Raw genomic sequence first — 17,013 nt, 5'->3', positions numbered from 1 at the left:
ATCAAAAGAGATAGAAGGAAAAGAAAAAAAGACTTCTTAGCAATCCTTTAAAATGTAATCTGCGAGCTGGGCGCGGTGGTGCACACCTTTAATCTCAGCATTTGGGAAGCAAAGGTAGGTGGACCTCTGTGAGTTCAAGGTCAGTCTGATCTACAAAAGTGAGTTCCAGGACAGTCCCTGCAGTTACAAAGAGAAACCCTGTCTCGGAAAACAACAAAAAAAGTCAAAGGAAAAGATGCAATCTGAGAACCACCAGAACCACTAACATGGCTAGTGCTAAGACAAATTAAGTGCTTGTACTCCCTTGAGGAGCCCATATCCACAGTGGGCACAAATATTCTTTCCCCTTCGCTCCCTCGGGAAACACATACCACCACCACTCCTACTTGAATGTGTCTTACTTTCTTCTGATTGGATTTTTTTCTTCACTCTTGTGCTTTAACCTATATTAAAATATCTTGAATAAAATTTCCAACTCTGCTTCCTTACACCAGCTGGTCTTGAAATCCTTTCAATATCAAAGCCACGGATCCCTGTTTGGACTGAGTTGAGATCTCCTAAAATGTCTAGGGCACACGCCTTTAATCCCGGCACTTGGGAGTCAGAGGCAGGTGGATCTCTGTTTGTTCGAAGCCAGCCTGGCCTACAAAGCCAGTTGCAGGACAGCAAAAACTACACAGAGAAACCCTGTCTCGAAAAACAAAAACAAAAGTCTAGGGAGATTCCTCAGGTTGTTGTGGGTGACAGTTGGAGCTTTGTCTCTGTTCTTTCAAGAACAAGAGGAGATAATGCTTCTTGCAGGGGCCCAATCACATCCTGGTAGCCTCTATTCTATTTGGATTGTAGGCACTTAGGTTTTCCTGGGAAGCAATTACATTTTAAGCATAAAATGATGTTAACTCTCTTTTCAGTCACTGGCCACCGTAGGAACAGTGGGTTATGGGAAGAAGCTGGAAGCAAGAAGTCTGGATGTTAGACCCGAAAACTAACAATTAAATCTTGGAGTGGGGTGGTGGTCTTGGAATTTGAGGGAAATAGATTACTAGGAATGTCACCCCTCCCACCCCGTGTGTGCTCTGTTGTAGAACCTGTATCTTACTGATGGAGGGATTGCGGGGTAAAATAAATTTAGTGCACACTGTGGGGCTAGGGAGATGGATCAGGGGATAAAGGCACTTGCTATGTAAGTGTGAAGACCTGAGTTCAAATCCCTAGAAAAAAGCTGGACTTGTAGTGCCAGTCTCTGTAATTCCAGTGCTAGTAGAATCCTCCGAAGTTTGTAAGCTGGCTAGTCTGGCATACACAGATGAAAAACAAAACAAACCCTGTGTCAAACAAGGTGGAAGGCAAAGATCAACACACAAGATTGTCCCGCTGACCTACACCGGCATGCATGTACACACAAACACACACACACACACACACACACCACGCTAAAATTGGTGAACTGAGGGCGTAAAGACCCAAAATGATGACAGGGCTTTCCAGGGTACACACCCCTTCAATGATACCATTAGTGCCTACTGGATCCCAGGATGTACCCGTACCGTCTTTTCCTTTGAACTGGTTTCTGCGGGCTCCGGGCGTACATCCTACCCCTCTCACGCTAGCATTTCCAGTTCTGCAGGGATTAGGAAAAGGTGTCTCCCTTTGTTAGAGGCATCTTCGCTCAGGTGTCCAGTGACTCAGTTTCCCTGGTCACCTGGTCTTCACTTAGTGTCGGGACTGGTGATATGCATATGTAAATGAATGACCAGAAATAATTACAGGCTGAATCAGTGGCTATACTAGAAATAGAAGCCAGGCGTCTTGACTCAGAAGCCCGAGGTTCTCCCTAGCGCCAGGCGCACGCTGCGTCCGCCCGGCGGCCGGGACCCTTCCGGGGTACTGGTAGCAATAACAGGTTCAGTTCCTCTGCTGCCCCTGTGTGCTTCCGCGCCCGGCGCGCAGTTTGACGAGCGTGGGCGGAGCGGGCCAACTCCGGGGCGGGGCCTTGTCGTGGGCGTGGCCTCCTCGAGTTCCGGAGTGGACTGTCTGGCAGCCTTTGCTGGATCCGAGATGCAGCCGCCGCCCCGAAAAGTGAGATTTGCCCGGGAAAGAGGACTTCCTGGAGGTCTTGGGGAGCGGAGGGAGACTACAGACACTCGACTCGGGGTGGAACACAGGGAGTGGCAAGGAGGTCAAAGCCTAACACAGAAGAAACCGAGGAAATAGTCCTGCCTCTCTCGGGCCCCGCCCCCTCACCGCTCCCTGTATGGTGTTTTGTAGGTCCCCACGCCGGAGTAGGGTACAAGGCTGGGGATCTTCATCTCTTTTTTAATCCTACAGGTGAAGCCAGCCCAGGAGGTGAAACTTCGCTTCTTGGAGCAGCTGAGCATCCTTCAGACCCGGCAACAGAGGGAGGCGGATCTGCTGGAGGATATCAGGTAGCCCCAGACCCCTCACGTTCACGTACTCCATCTTCACAGGATCGAGAGCCACTCCTTCCTCGGCTTACATCTGCCAGGGTTGGGCGTTATCAGGCGGAGCTGGCCTACCCATTCATGGCCCTCACCTTAGGCCTGCTTCCTCAGATACTGGGGCTATATTCATAAAGAGAGAGCCCCTTCCCCAAACTGCTTGACCCCACGTCACTCTCCTCACCCCCACAATCAAAAACAGAACATAATCCCCTTCCTCTTCCAGACCTGTTGGAAGTCTGGCAGACACCTAATCTTGTCAGTTCTCTCACCTCCAGGCCCACAGTTGGTCCTCCAGGGGTGGGAGGATCCTGCTGGGGTTCTGAGCAGTAAGGTGCGGCTGACCTGGGTTGCAGCTGCCAGAGGTGATCTCAAGGACTCTCATCTGTCAGACCCAGTCCCTCTGGATGTAGTCACACTCTGGGCTGGTTTCCTCTTCCTCCTGCTCAAGCTGAGGGGAGGATTGAGTGTAGGAGAACAGGAGCAAACATAACCGCTCATTCTCCACCTCCACAGATCCTACAGCAAGCAGAGGGCAGCCATTGAACGGGAGTATGGCCAGGTATGGGACTCCTGTCTGGACCTTCCCTCTTGTTCTAGATTCCTTTTTACAGGCAGCAGTGCCCTCCCCTCCTAACTGTGGTCAAGACCAAATAACAGTGTAATGTTTTTTAATTTGTATGTTGATTAGAACAAATGATTTTGCAAAAAATTTTTAAAAAGAACAAATATCTAGAATCTGTGAGATTTGTGTCAAACCCTTCTCTGCTACTTACTTATCTGCATGATCATGGACAAATTATTTAGTATTTTTGGCCTAATTTTTTTTCTCTGTAAAATGGGAATAGTAATAATAATACCCAAAATCCACACATGGTTATAAGGATTAAATGAATTAATGAATACAAGGCATTTTGGAAATGTATATGTTGTATAGCCCAAGAGTGCTATTCTAGACCCTGGTTCAAAATTCTCCCCCAGTTGGGGTGGGTCTTCATAAAAGATATGGTGGTTTTCTCGCCAGGCACTCCAGAAGCTGGCTGGGCCATTCCTGAAGAGGGAAGGGCAGCGGAGCGGGGAAGTCGACCGCAGGTGAGTCGCTCAGAGCTGGAGGTGATGGGGAGCTCAGCCCCAGAGCTGTCTGGAAATGAGGACCTATGAGCAGGGGAAGGCACATGAGCTGCAGGTAGAGCTGACACAGCAGCAGCAGAGGAACTGACCCAGCAAGGACACTGTGGGTTGGGGTGGAAGGCATGAGTGATCCTGTGGCTGAGCTAATGGACTGATCGATTGATGGCTCCTGGGGGGCGGGGGGATACTATGTCTCTCATGGTGTTGGGTTGGAGGGGTCTCATGAGCCAGTGGAGTGTTTCTTCAACACATACCTTCTCTGGGGAGGAGCAGGACAGTGTTTGGTGCCTGGCGCTGCCTACTGGATGCCACTGTGGCTGGAGGCCAAACCCGGCTCCAGGCTTCTGACAGATACCGTGACCTAGCAGGGGGCACCGGGAGGAGTGCCAAGGAGCAGGTGCTTAGGAAGGTATGTCTCGGTGGATGGTGTGAAGGAACCTCCAGTGTAGGACGAGACACGGGTTGGGTCAGGATGCTGTGTATCTTTGCCACTAGGGGACAGAGAGTCTTCAGCGGGCACAGGCTGAGGTGCTGCAGTCCATCCGGGAACTGAGCCGAAGTCGGAAGCTCTATGGGCAGCGAGAACGTGTGTGGGCCTTGGCACAGGAGAAGGCAGCTGATGTCCAGGCCAGGTGGGCTCTTGGATGACCGAGTAGGACACACAAAGTGTGATGCGAGGAGTATGGGGTGGGATCAAAATTTCCCAACTGTGCTTGACTCTTGACTGTTTTTGCCTGCACAGGCTGAACCGAAGTGACCACGGGATCTTCCACTCTCGGACCAGCCTCCAGAAACTGAGCACCAAGGTCTGGGGCAATACAGGCATTTATAGCCTAGTGTTTGGGGATCCAGCGGCATAAAAGTAAGAATGGGTTGAACCTAGGTTTCCAAATTTCCTAGTGCTTCATTGGCAGGCATGTGGTAAGCACTCTGTCAGGTGGCTCCTTGGATTCTCTGACCCTCATTTTCTTCATTTGTATAGTGGAAACAATCAATGCCTTTCTTTTTTGTCCCTTTATTTGTGATTTTTGAGCACCTCTACATGCTAGGCAATATTCTCCCCCTGGGGACGGAGTGAGAACAGGACACATGGAGTTCCAACCTCAGAGAGAATGTGAATAGTCAGATGAAGGGCAATAGTTGGGTACGATTAAGAAGGGAGATCTCACAGAGCAGGAGGCCTGAGTGTCAAGGAGGGGGCTGCTAGGGGAGGAACCTACTGAGGAGAGGGAATGGTGGATACAAAAGCTGAGGAGCGAGTCACTTTGGCCCAAAGATCTGAGAGAATAAGACACATGCTCGTGAAAAGGGTTTCAGGGGTCAGCTCTTGTGAGGTCTGGTAAGGCACAGTTTGCATTTTTCGATGCACGCAGACGCCATATGAGGGTTTTTAAGCCAGTGTTCTATGTGAAGGTTTTGGTGTAGCACCAGGCATGTAGTAGACACTCAGTAATGTGAGCTGTTCTGGTTCTGGGTTTGAGATTGGCCTTGGAAGGACTCCCATGCTTCAGGGCTCCCTGCTGACTCTTATTTCCATTCCTTAGCTGTCTGCCCAGTCAGCCCAGTATTCCCAGCAGTTGAGAGCAGCCCGCAATGAGTACCTGCTAAATTTGGTGGCCACCAATGCTCACCTTGCCCACTACTACCAAGAGGAACTGCCAGCCCTGCTCAAGGCCAGTACTCATCCAGTACTACTCCTGCCCTCAGTGAATGCAGACACCATCCCTGTTTTCTCCTTCTTCCCAGGCTGGCCAGTGCTAGTGCTTAGACTAAATAGAAGATGCATCTGTGGGCTCTGGTTCTGCTTCTTGATGGCTCTGTCATGCTAGACATTTGTAGATGGAGCGGCAGGGCTGTGTCCGGCCACCCAGCCGCCAGCTAGCTTTACCCAAAATAATTACACGGAAACTGTATTCTTTTAAATACTGCCTGGCCCATAGTTTTAGCCTCTTATTGGTTAATTCTCACATCTTCCTTTAACCCATATTTAGTAATCCGTGTAGCACCACGAGGTGGATTGCTTACCCAGAGAGATCTTACTCGGAGAGGAGAGGCATGGCGACTCCATATGGTCACTATCTGAAGTGTCTGTCCTACTGCCTTCTACCCAGCATTCTGTTCTGTTTACTCCGCCTACCTAATTTTCTGTCTCTTAAAGGGCCAAGGCAGTTTTCTTTATTAATTAACCAATGAAAGTAACATAGACAGATAACTCTCTCCTCCATCAGACATCTGACTCCACATTCCTCATCGGAGTTAGTCCCAGTTTGCCCACATCATAACACTGATGAGGTTCAAAGGGAACAGATGTGGAAGTTCTTAAACTATGTTGTGGTTTAAACATGGCTGTGTATGATTAGAAATAGTCTTTTTTTTTCGAGACAGGGTTTCTCTGTAGCTTTGGAGCCTGTCCTGGAACTAGCTCTTGTAGACCAGGCTGGTCTCGAACTCACAGAGATCCGCCTGCCTCTGCCTCCTGAGTGCTGGGATTAAAGGCGTGCGCCACCACCGCCCGGCTTAGAAATAGTCTTATTTCTTGTCTTCTCCTATCGTTCATGTGCATGCCCTATCCATGGATGGATAATCTGCAGTAGAGGCCTGGGAGAATGGTTGTACGCACCTAATATATTATGGTACCTTGGGGTTCTCTCTAGGTCCTGGTAAGTGAGCTGTCAGAATACTTGAGGGACCCCCTCACTTTATTAAGCCACACAGAGCTGGAAGCTGCAGAGATGATCCTGGAACATGCCCGCCATGGGGGACAGGTGACTTCTCAGGTGAGGACTGGAACTGTCAGTGCTCCCTAGTGATGCTTTATGCTTTTTCATTGGAATCCAGCCCTTCTCCCACCCAGTGCAGCACTCACCTTTCTTCCAAGAAGATCTGGAGACGGGGTTGAGTGGGTGGCAAGTGAGTGACTGCGTATTATCCAACACTAGGTAAACTGGGAACAAGATGTGAAGCTGTTTCTTCAGGGGCCTGGAGTCTTTTCCCCCACCCCACCTCAGCAGTTCCAGCCAGCAGGGACTGATCAGGTGAGACCACCGTGCTTGTGGAAACAGGCCAAATCTAAACATAAGTATGCTCTAGACCCCTTGTCTCATTGTCCTTGTTCTAGTATTGATTGGTAGTTCAGCCTTGGACAGGGGATTTCAAAATCCCACTCACCTCCGTCTGAACACAAACATACCTCAGACCAAAGTTCAGTCCCTGTTCTCCTCATTCCACCTCTGCCATTTGACTCTGGCTCCATTCCTGGGCCTGTCTCTACATGAGTACATGCTTGTGTCCACAGACGAAGGCATTCAGTCCATTTTCTTTGTCCCTCACACTGGAGGTCAAGATGAAGAAGGAAGGGGCCGGAGAGTTGGCTCAGTGGCTAAGAGTACTTATTGTTCTTGCAAAGGACCCGGGTTTGATTTCCAGCATGCACTTGGAGACTTACCACCTCCTTGGGCACCAGGCACAAATGTGATGTGTAAATAGACATACACACAGGGGAAACATTCATACGCAAAATAAAATAAACCTAAAAAAGAATTTTAAAAAGATGAAGAAGGAAAAGGAACTGATGAGAAGGATAGAAATGTTTTGTTTTTCTCGAATATTCCTTGGCTTTTTCAGGTGTGTGCCCTGGAGCAGGGAGCAGGAGGGATGGTTGGAGAGAGTGGCCTGGAGAAAGAGGTTCAGCGTTGGACAAGCAGGGCTGCCCGGGACTACAAGATCCAGCATCATGGGCATCGGGTGAGGTGGGGGTGCAGGTATTGGGGGTGGGTAAGAATAGCTGAGAGATGGGGGCCATTGATGTAGTCAGGAAGAAAGGAATTTTATCACAACAGTATGATTCATCTGTTAAGAGCACAGCTTTCAGAACTACACAGACTGGGGTTTGTATTCTCTCCTGTTGCTTGTGAGTTCTCTTAAGTCTGGGTAAGGAATGACCTCATCTTTCTGGAGTTTGGTTTCCTCATCACTAAAATGGAGCCAATAATAATACCTGCCGCACAGGGAAGGCAGATGACACATGGCAAGTGATTCAACTAGCGAAGTCCTGGGCTCAGAGTAAGCTATGGCCCACAGCATCTCCACCCACCTCTGCCATCCTCACCAGGTCCTGCAGCGACTGGAGCAGAGGCGTCAGCAGGCTCCAGAGCGAGAAGCCCCAGGCTTAGAACAGCGGCTACAGGAAGTGCGGGAGAACATCCGACGGGCACAGGTGAGCCCCAGCCCAAGAGCCACTGAAACCCTGCCTCCTCCTCTAACCCACCTCCACTATGGTAGAGAAAAAGAGGGAAGCAGAGGGTAGACACAGCTAGCCAGGGTATTATCTCTTCCTCCTCACACCAGGTGAGCCAGGTGAAAGGGGCTGCCCGGCTGGCCCTGCTACAGGAGGCTGGCCTTGATGTACAGTGCTGGCTGAAGCCAGCCATGACCCAAGCACAGGATGAGGTGGAGCAGGAGAGACGGCTTAGTGAGGCTCGGCTGTCCCAGAGGGATCTCTCTCCCATGGTAAGTTCCTCCTTTTCCCTAACCATGCACACTGGGAGGCTAACATTCCTTGTTAGAAGGTAGAACATCGAAAATGGGAATCACAGTATCTAATGCAGAGGATTATCATGAGGCTGGGATGATACTGCATAGTTTCTCAATAAACTTCTGATATGGTGATTAAGAACCGTGGTTCTGCTGGGCAGTGGTGGCATGCGCCTTTAATCCCAGCACGGGGTGGGGGCAGAGGAAGGCAGATCTCTGTAAGTTCATAGCCAGTCTGGTCTACAGAGTGAGTTTCATGTCAGCCAGGGCTAACCTGTCTCAAAAAAACCAAAATAAAATAAAGTAAGATAAAATAAACCATGGTTCTGGAAGCAGTCTGTAAGTTAACTGAGTGCCAGCCACTCCACTTAATAGCTGTGTGGCCTTGGCAGATGGCTTAACCTTTGTGATCCTGTTTCTTCAAAAGCAAAGCGAAGTTAATATAGTTATACAAAACAATGGTGAGTTATACTGAAGGTTAAATGAAGCATATATAGCACCTAATGGTTGTCATTGCTATTATTTAGTATCATCCGGCCCTATGGTGGTTTTGATTGTGAGATATGGTGATTGGTTGAGGGGTACTGCCTTGAAGGGGGATTCTCAGTGTCCCTTAGAGATAAGAGGTGTGTGGGAGATCCACGCAGTATTTGAGACAGTATCTGTCCTCTACCCTTTTCAGGCTGAGGATGCTGAGCTTTCTGACTTCGATGACTGTGAGGAGGCTGGGGAGCTCTTTGAAGAGCCTGCTCCCCCCGCCCTGGCTACCAGATCCCTCCCCTGCCCTGCACATGTGGTATTTGGCTACCAGGTGTGTATGGGTATAGAAACTTCAGATGGGCAATGGGCAGGGGTGGGGCAAATCTTGACTCCTTCCTTGTGGGGCTTAGGCAGGACGTGAGGATGAGCTGACTATCACCGAGGGTGAGTGGCTAGAGGTCATCGAGGAAGGAGATGCTGATGAATGGGTTAAGGTAAGTATGGGACCCTGGACTGGGGGCAGTGGGAGGCCTCATTCAGGTAATGCCAGAAACCTGAGTGGCAAAGAGCCAAGGTCATGGACTGCTGAGCAAGTCTGATACCTGTTCACGTTGCTGGGTGAGCAGGCTCGGAACCAGCATGGCGAAGCGGGCTTTGTCCCTGAACGATATCTCAACTTCCCGGATCTCTCCCTTCCTGAGAGCAGCCACGGCAGCAGCAATCCCTCAGGAGCAGAGCCCACAGGTAAGAGAAGTAAGTTACGGATTCAGGGACCGTGGGTGTAGATAGATAGAGCTTTCTGGATGGCTGTGGGTAGAGTGGCATGGAGCTAGTGTACCACAGCCCACTGCTCATTTCATCCTTTCTCCTGGGCTCCTGTAGCATTCCTGGCCCGTGCCCTGTATAGCTACACTGGGCAGAGTGAAGAGGAGCTAAGCTTCCCTGAAGGGGCACTCATCCGCCTTCTGCCCAGGGCTCAAGATGGTGTGGATGATGGCTTCTGGAGGGGAGAATTTGGGGGCCGTGTTGGAGTTTTCCCATCTCTACTGGTAGAGGAACTGCTTGGTCCCCCAGGGCCACCGGAATTCTCTGACCCTGAACAGGTGAAGCTTCCTTCTCCCTCAGTTCTCAAGTAACCTCTGAGGAGACCCTTTCACCTCACCTCAACAATGCTCCATATTAATCTTAAAGCTTTGTTTCCTCCCCATGTTTGCCTCCTATGGTAGCTTAGTCCTCACTGTGTGTTTTGACTGGAAAGGGAAAAGAGAAAATCAAGGCACCCTTCCTAGAAGTTTGGGAGTTTTAGGGCCAGATAGGCCTGAGTACAAATTGCCACAGCATGACTTTGAGTGGTTACTTACCTTCTCTGAGCTGCCTTCTTCATGTGTAAAACAGAAGCAACAGCTGCTTTAGCAGGCTTACTGTCATGACTAGAGATGACAGAGGGAAACTCCTTAGCCCCACAGACACAGGAAGTGTTTGAGTTTGTGTTGCCCTGTCATGACATACCTGACACATAATAACTATTCAGTGCATACTGGCTACTGAAATATCAGTTACAACCCTCATTTGGCTGCTTTTGGTACTGAGAATAAATGGGAAAGAAACTGAGAGTGGGGTGAGAGGAAACACTGGTTAAATGTTCCCACGGACCAGGAATGACTGTCTGCCTACCCTGTCTCCAGACGCTGCCATCCCCTTCTCCTCCCAGTTTTTCGCCTCCTGCACCCACCTGTGCCTTGGAAGGATCCACTGCACCCGCTCTGCCTCTGGGTGAGTAGAGAGAGTTGGGGTCTTGGAGCATAAGTAGGCAAGGAAGAAGTTTGGACTCTGCCTTACCTGCTTCCATGTGCTCTGGATGTACCTTGCAGTAAGAGGTCCATGGCATATTGTCGGGGAGGAGAGCTTGGATTTGGAGCCGGGTTCAAACCCCTTAGTCCCTTTTTATTGTATGACTTGAGGTGGAAGACTTAACCTGTCTGGTCTGTGGTTGCTGTGAGCCACTAGCTTTATACAGTGAAATTATAGCTGACAGAACACTGGACAAACTCATGGGAGTGTATTCCAGCGAGGAACCTGATTTGCGGAGCGTTGGGAACACCCGTCTCTTGAATAGTTGCTGTCAAGTCTAAAAAAATCTTGGGAAGCCATAGCTTTTTTCCTTTCCATGATGGGATTTATCCTGAAATATCTCAGGAGTGTATAAATTATTCGTTGATATAACATCTTATTGTACTGGCAACTGGGTGACCTCTCTCACACTGTGGGGCCCTGGTGTGAAAGCATTCAGTCAAACCTTTGTTCTCACAGTCAAATCTACACTTGGTCTAGGTTTTATCTTCTTATACTTTAGTCTTTTGAGATAGGGCTAGCCTTGAACCAGCACTCCTTCCGGCTCTGCCTTCCTGATGTGTTAAGATCAGAAGTATGAGTCACTAGCCTAGGTTGGTTTAGTCTTTAGAAAGTAAAGGGAAAGGCACTGGTTTATTGAATTATCAGGGGCTGGAGAGATGGCTCAGTGCTTAAGTGCACTTGTTGCTCTTACAGAGGATCCAGGTTTGATTCCCAGTACCCACATGTGAGCTCACAACCATCAGTAACTCCAGTCCCAAGGGATCTGACACTCTCTTCTGATCCCAGTGAGCATCAGGCATGCATGTGGTGCACAGGCATACATGTAAGCAAAACACTCATGCACATAAGAAAAAAAAAAGAGTTAACCAAGATGTCTTAAGAGTATACATCGCTGAGCAGTGATGGTGTATGCCTTTAATCCCAGCACTCGGGAGGCAGAGGCAGGTGGATCTCTGTGAGTCCAAGGCCAGCCTGGTCTACAAAGTGAGTTCTAGAACGGTCAAACCCTGCCTGGAAAAACCAAAATGAAGAAGAAAAAAAAGAGTATACAACATTGTGATTGGCATATAGGAAACATGGATATTTTAGATCATTATTTTAAAAATTAGCTATCTTTTCTCATGGAATTCTTACATTCTCCTAAAATGTACCTTTTCCTCTTGGTATCCTTAAACTCTGAAATGTAGTATTTATCTTTGGATTAATTTCTATATATTTTGGGGTGCTGGGGATCTTGTTCATGCTAGGCAAGCAATCTACCCTTATATTCCCAGCCCCCTAGTTTTCACCATGAAATAGTCAGCTTTTCTGATATGCTCTAGTATGTCCACCTTCTCCAAGTCACGTGCCCTGACTGTAGTCACTGTCATCCCTTCTGCCACTCCTACTTCACTTTGAATAAGGTCGCATTGGGGCATGCTCTCCCTGTGCCCCTCTGTACGTGCATGTGTGTGTGATACGGGATTCTCAATAGCCACTTTGAGGGGAGCTGTTGTACTCCACCCCCTTTCTTTGGTCCTTTGTACAGAGCAGTTGTGCATTATTAAGTTTGTGAGGATGGATGGACTAATGGATTTTATAGCTCAGGCTGGTGATTATTTTTTGCTAAGTCAACAAGTATTTATAAAGTATCACTATCCTAAGTGCTGGAGATGCAGCATGGAGCCCAACAATGCTTGAGAACTGACTTTTGGTTTCTATTTCTAGACAAAGTCCTAGACTGCCCAGGACCTCTGGACATGATGGTGCCTCGACTCAGGCCGGTAAGAGCCTGTCTTGGAGAAGATTGTACAGAAGGGTCATTCCTATGGGTCCTGTTTTGTATGCTGGGCTGAGGTAATGGACAGGGATATTCCCAAGAGGGACTCTGGGGCACTGATTATGTATATCCCTGCAGATGCGTCCACCACCTCCCCCACCAGCCAAAGCCCCGGATCCTGGCCATCCAGATTCCCTCACCTGAAGGCCGGGTGGGGGGTCACTGCCCCCCAGTGACGCTGCTGCCCCTATCTCCATGCTGACAGAAACCACCCCCTCAATGATCTGGAGCGACATAGGCAAAAGCTGCAATCTTCCCCCATGTCCACTCTCGCCTCCAGGGGTAGAAGCTGGCCCTGTTCCCATTTCTGGGATTTGAACCCATTCCTTTCCCACATTGTTCTTCTGTCATCTCTGGGCCGGAACTACCCCTTTGACTTTTTACCATCACCCCATATCTAGGGTGGTAAAATATCCCAAAATTTCTGGGGCTGGTACCCATTCCTTAAAGCATTTTACGGTTCTGGCTCATTGCTGCCTTCACCCTGCCTCTGTGGCCAACTCCACCCCGAATGCTGGGGTCACCAGGCCTGGAGCCAGGAGAAGAGCAGGTCTTGGAAGTCAGAAGGAGCTGGAGCCAGGATGCAAAGCAACTGTAATGGTCTGAGCGGATTTATTGACAGTGAATAAAGGGCGTGAAGTCCAAGCCAGGGCCTGGGCCTCTTGTGCCAAGAGGGCAGGGGGCCTAAGGTGCTATTGCTTTAGGGGCCCACCACGGGTAGGGCCTGGTCCCAGCTGCCACGCTCTTGCATGTGGAGCGAGGTTTTGGGGAAGGCAGGCCAGGCAACCCATTGGCAAGTAGGGAAAGGAAAAAGAATGAGGGGTTGGGAGTTGGGAGCGGCTCCTCCTGAGGTCCCTCAGCCTGGGACCATGTAACTCCGGATAGAAGTAGAGCTGGTACCTCAACTGAGGAGCAGTGCTGTCCAGTGGAGGGGAGAGCCGTCATGGCTATCCATACCCTGGCAATGCCTGCTGGTATCCATCAGCACAGTGACGACTGAGGCTCGGAGGGAAGGAAGGGGGACATTGTTGCTTCCTATTTGAGCTCTGATTGACCAATTCTCCAGAGACCGTTTCTAACTCCTGGAGGACCTCTATGCCCACTCCCCACCACCAGCCAAGGAATCTGTAACACACACTAAGCCTGTAGTTCACCCCAGGGGCTCAGGGAGTCAATGGGTTTGGGTGGTTTAGGTAGAAGGTGAGAGGATGAGATTACCTGATCTCGAGCTCAGGGAGACTCGCCTCACATACCCCCTGCGTCTGGTGGTAGAGACTCCTGAGAGAAGGGGAAGTGTTCAGTGGGAAGAGGAGGTGGATAATCAGTGTTGCTCAGCATAGGGACAGAAGATGTGTGTCCACCATTGCCCATTGCATCTCTGACCATGTCTTCATACCTGCTGACCTGAGGTGTCCAGTTTAGTTGGCTGTCCATTTGCCTCTTGACTAAGCAGCTCTGAACTTGGGCCTCTTCCTCTAGTGCCCAAGTTCAGTTCTGAAGAGGTTCCAGGGGCTCCCTCAAGTGTACAAGGGACTAGGCTGTCATCCTTGAGTCCTCCGTTCTGCACTGGGTAGGTGGCTACAGCCTGGGAGGGTGGTGCCTCAGGGAGCAGCCTTTCAGTAGCAGTTGTCCCTGTCCTAGGCTGCCCGCCTGCAGCCACCTGACTGGCCCCTGGTTCCTGCCCCCCACCGGAGCCCCAGCTTCTGTCTGTAGGAGAACCATCACGATGTTCATGTAGGCCATAGCGCTTCTCAATGTGTGTCACTCGGAATCTGGGTGGGAAGAGAACAATGCAGCTTAGGACTACAGCCCAAAGGTGACCTAAACCTCCCTCCCTGGGATTGACGGCAACTTCTATGGCCTGGGTATGGAGGCCTTCTGAGATTGTGGGACAGACACTTTGTGCAGCTTGACCCCTGCTGCAGTTGCTCAGTCATTCAGAGGAAAGTATTGGGCACCAACTTAATCTCCCTTTTCCTGAACCACTGTATCCCCCACCTGCCCACTGAGAATACAGTGGTCTCTCCAGGCCTGGGGCGACCTTTTCCTTCCTTAGAGCGACCCTGACGGACAAGTGGGGGCCTCTTGTTGCGGCTACAGTGGATGCAAGGAGCTGCAGAGCCAAGATGCACTGTGTGATGATGGGAAGGAGCGCCATCCTGCAGGCTGGAGGTGGCATCCACACTGGACCACAGGAGGAAAGCAGAATGGAGCAGAAATGAGATTTCCGTTTCCCTTCCTGCCATTTCTTCTGATCTATCAACATGATCTTTAATCCTCCCAAAACCCCACCTTCCCCAGGTTCCAACTCCTTTTGTCTTGAGTAAATTCAATGTTAAGACATGAGTGAGTGGTCACACACTCTTCCTTTCCACCCTGGTTACTAAAGAGAGCAATGCTTAACCAAAAGAAAGTGACACCAGAGGTGAATGCTAGTCTGCATGGTATCTCGATTGGAGATAAAGGGTAAAGGGTTTCTATAAACCTTCTCCTATCATAGGTTAGCTAGCCTTGTCCACCCCCTCCCCCAACTCCCATGGTACTTGGGAAAACTGTATTAGAGCGGGTACTCCAAGGTAAGGTAAGCTATGCTGGCCCTTGTTTTCAGCTCACCTGGAGAGCTGTACCGTCCCTTCTCCTTCACTGTCCCCTAGCATCTCCTTCAAGGCCTCAGCATTGGCTGATGGGAGATGGAGAAGCAATCAGTGGAGGTGGAGGTCAGGGCAAGAGACAGTTTGGGAAGGAGCAATCTTTTGGCCTATACCCACCTTCATTTTGGATGATACAGCGAACAATCCTCTCTACTGTGTCCTCATTCACGTCATCGTCTTCAGCTGAAGGATGAAAGAGGTTGGCAAGGAAGTGGGAAATGAGTCAGCTTTGGGGGAATATGACCTGATGGCCCCAGGGGGGATGGCTGAAAATCTGTATCCCTTTACCTATGTGCCTTCATGCATCAGGCTAGAAAATGTAGGAGAAGAAATGGGGTCTCAGGGCTACCATGAGTGGACCCCCTTCTCTAGCCTCGATTTCGGGGTGGTGTCACTTTACATGCAGACTCAAAAAAGCATCATAAAGCTGTCTTTTGGGCTTCATCAGGATTTGGGCTGGGTCTGTCGGCCAGGGAGGCCGAAAAAAGTTTGGGGAGAAGGGTAAGGAAGGAAGGTGCCTTAATCAGGGTTCTAGGCCCCTCACTCACGGGGCTGGAGCTGGGCATCATCAGGCTCTGAGCCCCTAGACGTGCGGCAGCGGTAGCCTTTCTTCTTGAGCACGTGGCAGATCATGAAGCCTACAAGGCCCATGAGGAAGAAGACCAGCACAAGCAGGAAGAGCATGTACAGCCCATGTTGGGGCGGCTCCAGGCCAGGCTGTGGTTCCGACATGAGGCCCTGGGGGGCGAGCGCGGGCCAGGGCGCCTCCTGGGTTCAGTGGGCTGCAGCTGGGTACCCGCAGAGTAGGAAGGCATCTTAGGATCCGCAATGGGAGGCCCGCCCCACCCCCTACCGAAGCAAGGAGCTGTCCGGGCTAAGGGTGCTGGTTGGCTAAAACCGCCGCAGGCTGGAGGCCAGACGGCATCTACAAAAGCCCTCTGCTGCGCCCCAGCCCCACTTTTCTGACATCCAGCCAGCTATCCTTTACAGCTCATCCCGCGCCCCCGTCCCTTCCAAGGACACTGCAGCAGAAGATGGGACGAAATTCTCAGACAACGAGCCCAGAAAACACGCTTGAGTCAGTGTTGCTACCTCCTCTACACCAGCCTGAGCCAGGCCTCGTGCAGCCCCCATCCCTCCCTGCATTCCCGGGTCCCTTCTTTTTCGGTTCCTCCCACCCTGACCACCTGGCCCACCCGGTACCGGTGGTTTGGTTCTGTCTCCGGCTCCGGCTCTGGCTCGGGTCCCGGTTCCAGGGGCGTCCTCGTCCGGCTCAGGGCCCCCGACGCCCTCCCGGAGCTCATCCCTTGCTTCCTCCCCCTCCCCCCTTTGCCGCCTCACCGGCTCCGGGCTGGTGGCTGCGGATACCGGTGCCGCGGCAGACGGGGGGAGGGAAGGATGGCGGAGGATGTGGACCGGTTGGGAGCCGCGGCAGGCTCCGGACCACTCCTGCCTGGGAAATGGAGGGGATGGGGGGGCGCCTCTGAAACTGTCCCGTGTTCTCAAATGCCTTCTCGCGTCGCGGGCCCGGGACCAAGGGGCGGAGCACAGGTGTGCGGGGCGGAGAGCGTGAGCCTTACGCGTGTGAGTGAGATGTGCGCGTGACTGCGCCGCCCCCCTCCCTCAGGAGGAAAGTGCGGATCAAGTCTGGGTCTTCATGGGTGGTCGGGAGGTCAGGAGGGGCTCTGGCCACCGGTCTAGCCCTCAGGTCTGGCACAGGTTCTGCCCTCCGAACTCCCCCGGACGAATGGAAATCTTCCTAGCGCACTGGGAAAAGCTGGCTTTCTGCGCCTGAGAGGGGCAGGGTGGCCAGATCTTCCGAGGTTCCTAGAGAGGGACCACTGCCCCAAGATCCGTTGGGGCTAGCGGCTGGACGGGATGACTCGGTTTCCCAAGGATATGACCCCCCACCCAAAAAGAAACGGCCCTTGTATTTTATGAATAATGCCACGGCTCCCCGCCCAAGCCTCAAGAACCCAAGCCTCAGAACCCGGGTCAGGACAGCAAAGCGAGGGGCAGGACTCCCATAAGGGGCGGGACTCCTATGAGGGGCGTGGCCAGGAGTGCTCTAGGGAGGCGGGGCCGA

General features: G+C 51.1%; 2 protein-coding genes across 5 annotated transcripts; one reads left to right on the top strand and one right to left on the bottom strand.

Moving 5' to 3' along the window:
- Nucleotides 1-1,992: 1,992 nt before the first annotated feature.
- On the top strand, nucleotides 1,993-14,622 carry Fchsd1 (FCH and double SH3 domains 1). 2 transcript variants are annotated; one of them, XM_038331047.1, is made up of 20 exons: nucleotides 1,993-2,079; nucleotides 2,329-2,426; nucleotides 2,976-3,021; nucleotides 3,484-3,551; nucleotides 3,864-3,999; nucleotides 4,086-4,222; nucleotides 4,333-4,396; nucleotides 5,135-5,263; nucleotides 6,245-6,367; nucleotides 6,530-6,625; nucleotides 7,215-7,334; nucleotides 7,702-7,806; nucleotides 7,938-8,099; nucleotides 8,806-8,934; nucleotides 9,014-9,097; nucleotides 9,230-9,347; nucleotides 9,486-9,706; nucleotides 10,289-10,376; nucleotides 12,165-12,220; nucleotides 12,355-14,622. In XM_038331047.1, the coding sequence occupies exons 1-20, from the start codon at nucleotides 2,059-2,061 to the stop codon at nucleotides 12,418-12,420; spliced, it is 2,067 nt and encodes a 688-aa protein (XP_038186975.1). In that variant the 5' UTR covers nucleotides 1,993-2,058; the 3' UTR covers nucleotides 12,421-14,622. The 2 variants fall into 2 exon arrangements, with proteins under 2 accessions (XP_038186975.1, XP_038186974.1); XM_038331046.1 differs by having other exon boundaries at nucleotides 12,165-12,293; nucleotides 14,306-14,622.
- Nucleotides 12,872-16,931, bottom strand: Rell2 (RELT like 2). 3 transcript variants are annotated; one of them, XM_038331051.1, is made up of 8 exons: nucleotides 16,124-16,931; nucleotides 15,476-15,715; nucleotides 15,045-15,110; nucleotides 14,890-14,956; nucleotides 14,275-14,460; nucleotides 13,673-14,048; nucleotides 13,495-13,554; nucleotides 12,872-13,278 (listed from the first exon to the last, which is right to left on the bottom strand). In XM_038331051.1, the coding sequence occupies exons 2-7, from the start codon at nucleotides 15,657-15,659 to the stop codon at nucleotides 13,522-13,524; spliced, it is 912 nt and encodes a 303-aa protein (XP_038186979.1). In that variant the 5' UTR covers nucleotides 15,660-15,715; nucleotides 16,124-16,931; the 3' UTR covers nucleotides 12,872-13,278; nucleotides 13,495-13,521. The 3 variants fall into 3 exon arrangements, with proteins under 3 accessions (XP_038186979.1, XP_038186977.1, XP_038186978.1); XM_038331049.1 differs by having other exon boundaries at nucleotides 16,131-16,931; XM_038331050.1 differs by having other exon boundaries at nucleotides 12,872-13,272; nucleotides 16,131-16,931.
- Between the last annotated feature and the right edge of the window lie 82 nt (nucleotides 16,932-17,013).

Source organism: Arvicola amphibius, chromosome 5, assembly GCF_903992535.2.
Source record: "Arvicola amphibius chromosome 5, mArvAmp1.2, whole genome shotgun sequence".
Classification (NCBI taxonomy): domain Eukaryota; kingdom Metazoa; phylum Chordata; class Mammalia; order Rodentia; family Cricetidae; genus Arvicola; species Arvicola amphibius.
This window is presented reverse-complemented; position numbering and strand designations above follow the sequence as displayed.

Excerpts from the sequence above, each read along its gene's own strand:
- Fchsd1 (XM_038331046.1), top strand. The coding sequence starts at position 2,059 with ATGCAGCCGCCGCCCCGAAAA. Across the intron at positions 4,000-4,085 it reads AGGAGCAGGTGCTTAGGAAG|GGGACAGAGAGTCTTCAGCG; the intron begins GTATGTCTCGGT and ends CTTTGCCACTAG. Across the intron at positions 9,707-10,288 it reads AATTCTCTGACCCTGAACAG|ACGCTGCCATCCCCTTCTCC; the intron begins GTGAAGCTTCCT and ends CCCTGTCTCCAG.
- Rell2 (XM_038331051.1), bottom strand. The coding sequence starts at position 15,659 with ATGTCGGAACCACAGCCTGGCCTGGAGCCGCCCCAACATGGGCTGTAC. Across the intron at positions 15,111-15,475 it reads TGATGCCCAGCTCCAGCCCC|CTGAAGACGATGACGTGAAT; the intron begins GTGAGTGAGGGG and ends TTCATCCTTCAG. Across the intron at positions 13,555-13,672 it reads TGGACACCTCAGGTCAGCAG|GAGTCTCTACCACCAGACGC; the intron begins GTATGAAGACAT and ends CCCTTCTCTCAG.